Source organism: Monopterus albus, unplaced genomic scaffold, assembly GCF_001952655.1.
Source record: "Monopterus albus unplaced genomic scaffold, M_albus_1.0 scaffold12.1, whole genome shotgun sequence".
Taxonomy (NCBI): domain Eukaryota; kingdom Metazoa; phylum Chordata; class Actinopteri; order Synbranchiformes; family Synbranchidae; genus Monopterus; species Monopterus albus.
This window is the reverse complement of record NW_018127892.1, coordinates 1,503,118-1,507,779: the sequence shown is the minus strand read 5'-3', so window position 1 is coordinate 1,507,779 and position 4,662 is coordinate 1,503,118. Positions and strand designations below refer to the sequence as shown.

At 43.7% G+C, this 4,662-nt stretch overlaps 1 protein-coding gene across 1 annotated transcript in view; it reads right to left on the bottom strand.

Annotated features, from left to right (window-relative positions):
• The window catches only part of tet3 (tet methylcytosine dioxygenase 3), a 54,800-nt gene extending 50,144 nt beyond the window's left edge, over window positions 1-4,656 (bottom strand). The window contains 1 exon segment of the mRNA XM_020590282.1: window positions 1,066-4,656. Coding sequence (XP_020445938.1) covers window positions 1,066-1,440 — 375 coding nt within the window. The 5' untranslated portion in view covers window positions 1,441-4,656.
• Between the last annotated feature and the right edge of the window lie 6 nt (window positions 4,657-4,662).

The following is a 4,662-nucleotide window of genomic DNA, read 5'->3' as shown; positions in this document are numbered from 1 at the left end:
GGTTCGGGGATTGCCACCACGACAGGCACCGGAGACCTTACGGCCACAGCTCCGAATGGCCGCATCGACAATGGAGGTGGAGAATATGGTCCACTCGGACTCGATATCTCCAGCCTCCCTCGGGATCTGGTCAAAGCTCTGCCGGAGGCGGGAGTTGAAGATCTCTCTGACAGGGGATTCTGCTAAACGTTCCCAACAGACCCTCACAATACGTTTGGGTCTGCCGAGTCTGTCCAGCTTCCTCCCCCGCCATCGGATCCAGCTCACCACCAGGTGGTGATCAGTTGACAGCTCCGCCCCTCTCTTCACCCGAGTGTCCAAGACATATGGCCGGAGGTCAGATGAAACAACCACAAAGTCGATCATCGACCTCCGGCCTAGGGTGTCCTGGTGCCATGTGCACTGATGGACACCCTTATGCTTGAACATGGTGTTCGTTATGGACAAACTGTGACTAGCACAGAAGTCCAATAACAAAACACCACTCGGGTTCAGATCGGGGGGGCCGTTAAGTCCCATTGTGCATGTGTACCATAATAATGTGTGTGTTTTCAAACATTCTCTAGGTAAATAAAAGTTGAAATAATCTCACTTTAGGAGAAAACTTTAAAGAAGTTTGGGAGAGAATCAGCAAGTCCAGTAAACCTCCAACCATAACTATTCATTTGGAATTTATCAATCATCAGTGTTCAGGCAGACATAACAACAAGCTCTGTTATCCTGACATTTGTTAAAAGCTGCTTGTCCCTAGCTTTTGCCTTAGGAATGATCCAATAAGATAGTAATAAGCATGCACTGAAAACTGCTGCAAGGATGGATGAGAACAGATGAATGAATGTCTTTGAATTTATAACAATATGTATGCAACAGCCTTGAATATTTATATTTTTGAACTAGACCTAAAGATAATCAGTGTTTTAGTGTATAGATATTTCATAACTTTCTCTTGAATATAATAAGAGAAAGCCTGAGACAGTAGGTAACTCTATGTTGCAACACAAAATAATAATATTGGTATACTGTACAAACATTAGTAAAATTAACAGACAATAAATATAACAGTACCTTGCTCACCTCCCACTCATTCTGTCGCTTCTTCAGCTGTTCACATTTTCGGAGTTTGCAGATCTGCTTGCCCGTCTTGCGGTTCAGACAGTTTGTGCAGGTACCACAGTTCTCTTTGCGAAGGCAGGGACTGCAGGCACCACATTTCTTCCTCCTTTTCTTCTGGAAGTCAACACATGCGTCCAGGGAGTCATTGCTGGGAGACATAGAGAAGAGCCCCGCTTGCTGGTGTTCGGTCTCTATATATTTGCTCAGAGGAGATGTCTTCTCTAAGGATTTCCTGTGCAAGTGGAGACTCTGAGCTTCCTCTGCATCCACGGAGAAATCGTAAATATTCTCAGGTGGTGGACTAGGCCTTGCCTTTGGCCTGGGCATGGTGACAATCCTGCCTTAAGCCTATTCTGTTACTTAAAAACAAAGATAAATACAGTTGTTTAAAATCAACATCAGATACCATCTAAATGTACCATGAAAACTTGGTTCAGTAGTCTGGCTCCAGTTTGACAGCTAAAGAACTTGTGTTGGACTAGTCTTTGCTGTTGACTTTTTTCTGTCTAGATAATAAACTAGCTTGAGAAAGCCTTAATCCCCCTAACTCTGTGGGCTTTTGCTAAAAAGGTTATTTTCACATTCATCTTGTCTTCTGGTCTGAGCTCTTTAGGTACAGCTAGGGTTCTTGGTAAACTGGTGGCCCGGGAGAATCCAGTATGGAGACCATCTTTCCCAACTACCCTGAGGAATGGTTGGCAGTCCGCCACAATGTGGGCTCCGTAACTGGAACCTGGGGAGCCATGGCTATGTCTGGCCTGGGTAGGATGGTCTGGAAGTGTGCAAAGAGGGAAAAACAAAACATTTCAAATTAGTATTAGAATGCCAAGAAGAAGAGCATTTATACATATTTGTTTTCTGTGTTTACAAGGGGAACATTGAATGTTTATGTGTTTGAAACATGGACTGGCCAACAGACAGGGTATTGTAAGTGTCAGTTATAGCCAGTCCAATGAGGTCAATTAAGAAACAAAGACAAAGCAAATGTTTTATAAAGGTGTTACAAAGCCATTAGCTTAAAAAAAGCATGCAATGATACTTATGGCAATGCAATTTATAGCAGTTAATAATTTATCAGGATTTAGTTTTGGATTGTCTGACATTAAATGACGTTTGCTCTACATTAGAGTTCAGTCTGGATACTGTCTGGTTTCCAAACACAACTGTCAGTGCTCTGTGTCCAATTGACTCAGAGCCACACAGGCCTACAGAGCAGTTTGTTTTAATGGAAGACTCCACATGGAATGGGGGGTTATGCATCCCTAAATGAAAGACGGGGGTGATAAGTTGATGCCAGGGACAGTCCTCTTTGTCTTGTGGTGGCAAGCTCCAGTCAACCGTCAATAAAGTGAATTGTGCTGAGAAAACCCAGTGTTTCTTTGCCTCTTGCATGGTTTCACAGCCTGCTAAATGCAGGGTGTTTTTTTGTTTTACAAATTAACACCAAGGTAGTGTTGGGCTGTTATTTAAATACAGTTTAGGCTACTTTAATTTTTTCCCAGTGGACTTGCATATTACATTGGGTTTAATGGTAAAACTAATATTGAAAAACGAATTCTTACAGCTATGAGTGAGCCTACTGAGGGCGGGAAAATTATAATTTGTTGTTAATAATTCATTAATTGTTGCTAGTGCTGGTGGTCGTTTTGCTCTCTGGCCTTCAACACAAGGGCGGCTTTGTTAAAAAAAATCTTTGATAACAAAACAAGTATATAGGTTATATAAATGTGTGCCGAAATGTTTACAATGTGGTAGAAAGTTAATATGTTGTCAGACATTTGAGCTTCTAGCTTGTTTGCTAGTCGCGCCATTGCCTCAGGGCTACCTATCTTCTCTGCTTAGTTTGAGATAAAACCCTTACCAAAGGCGTCCATGGTGTAGCTTTAGGTGAGGTTAAACTAGCAGTTTACTATATAACGTTAGTGTGACAGTGGCTCAAGCAAACGTGCACAGAAAGCTAGGTATCCTAGCTAAATGATGTCCTCCCTTGATGATACAAATGTGACTGGTAAATATGCTGCTGTTTTAACCTCCTCCACTTGGCTACAACAATGACAGAGACAATAGTTGCCAGAGAAATTTCACTGGGTGCACTGGAATTAACTGATGCATATATTATGATCAGCCCTGACTCCGCAGGTGTTTATCTGAAGGGAACAGCAGCATCACGCGCGCCCCGCCAACTCCTCGTTAAGCACGTGTTTTAATCAGCGTTTCGTCGCGTGGCCCCGAAGGCTCCTCGGTGCGCGCCCGGTCAGTACTGTCAACAGTGACTGACTAAGCTCCTCTGTGTTGTTACTGTTACTGTATGTCCACGTGGTCACCTACAGGGAGCCACTAAGCATCACTGCGGGGTGTCCGACCAGCCCACACCGATCACCGCTATCAGATAAAGACTAACAGGCATGCTTAGATTTACATTAAGATAATGCAGTCGGCAGCGGGATACACACAGCACACGAGGCTGTGAGTGTGGCCACACGGCTAATTGCTTTGGGTGAGAAAAACAGCACTTTCACTTGGTGTGAATACACATTTTGATTTACATCCACGAGACAAGCTCGGTTGCACAAGGCTACTGCGATCTGTGATTGCTCTATTGTCAGGGCCATAAATAAAAGTCTTAATATTTTGCTTCTGGCCAAACATTATCGATGTCATCCATAAATACCATACCATGCACGCAACTTTGACCTGTTTGATATGGGTTTTGCCACTTGCAGTTCTGCAAACATGTAAAAGTGGGTCTTAATTTGATGCATCACAACCATATGAAAAGAGACAACCTACCACCTGCGATCAGTGGATCCCTCCTCACTTCAGCGTTTGCAAAATGGAAAAATAAGATAACCTCTAACATTAAGTATGCAGACAGCAAAATTAAAAAGTTGTGTCTGTACTTGAGAGCTGTAATACTCTCACAAAACTTTCCCACTTAAAAAAACCTCATGCACAAACAGGGCAGAGGGGGAAACCTAATGGTCTAATAATGACATAACTGACTTAAAGCTGCTATATGCGGTGGGGGTTCTATAGGCTTCGTGACGAGAGAGAGAGAGTGAGAGAGGTTGTATCTGCTGGAAGGGTTAAAGTCATCAGTAAATTATGGAGCGGAGTCCAGCCATCTGGAGCTAGGGGGGATCACACGTCGGGATGCGGGGGCTAAAACTCGCCCCTGTGCTGGTCAAAGATGCGGATCTAAAACATTCTTCATAATGCCTTAATGACACTTTGAACAGCCTTGAGGTTAAACGAAAACTGGGTTGTAAACAGGCTCCCGTGATAGTTTTTAAACCAGATATGGTCACATCAGGAGGGGGGTAGGGATCAGGGGCTTTTAGGTCTGAAGCCCCTTCACCCTCCAGGACATATTTGGCTTGCTCTGTTGAGATAATGAGGAGCAGCGGCCCCAGCTGACAAAGTCTTGCTATCTTGGCTGCCTTTTATCACAAGCGAGGGTCACTCTTATCCTCAGCTGCAGAAAGGGAGTTATGTAGGACTGTGGTGGCGAAAAAGATGGATGGTTTGGATAAAGACATGATTCAGATC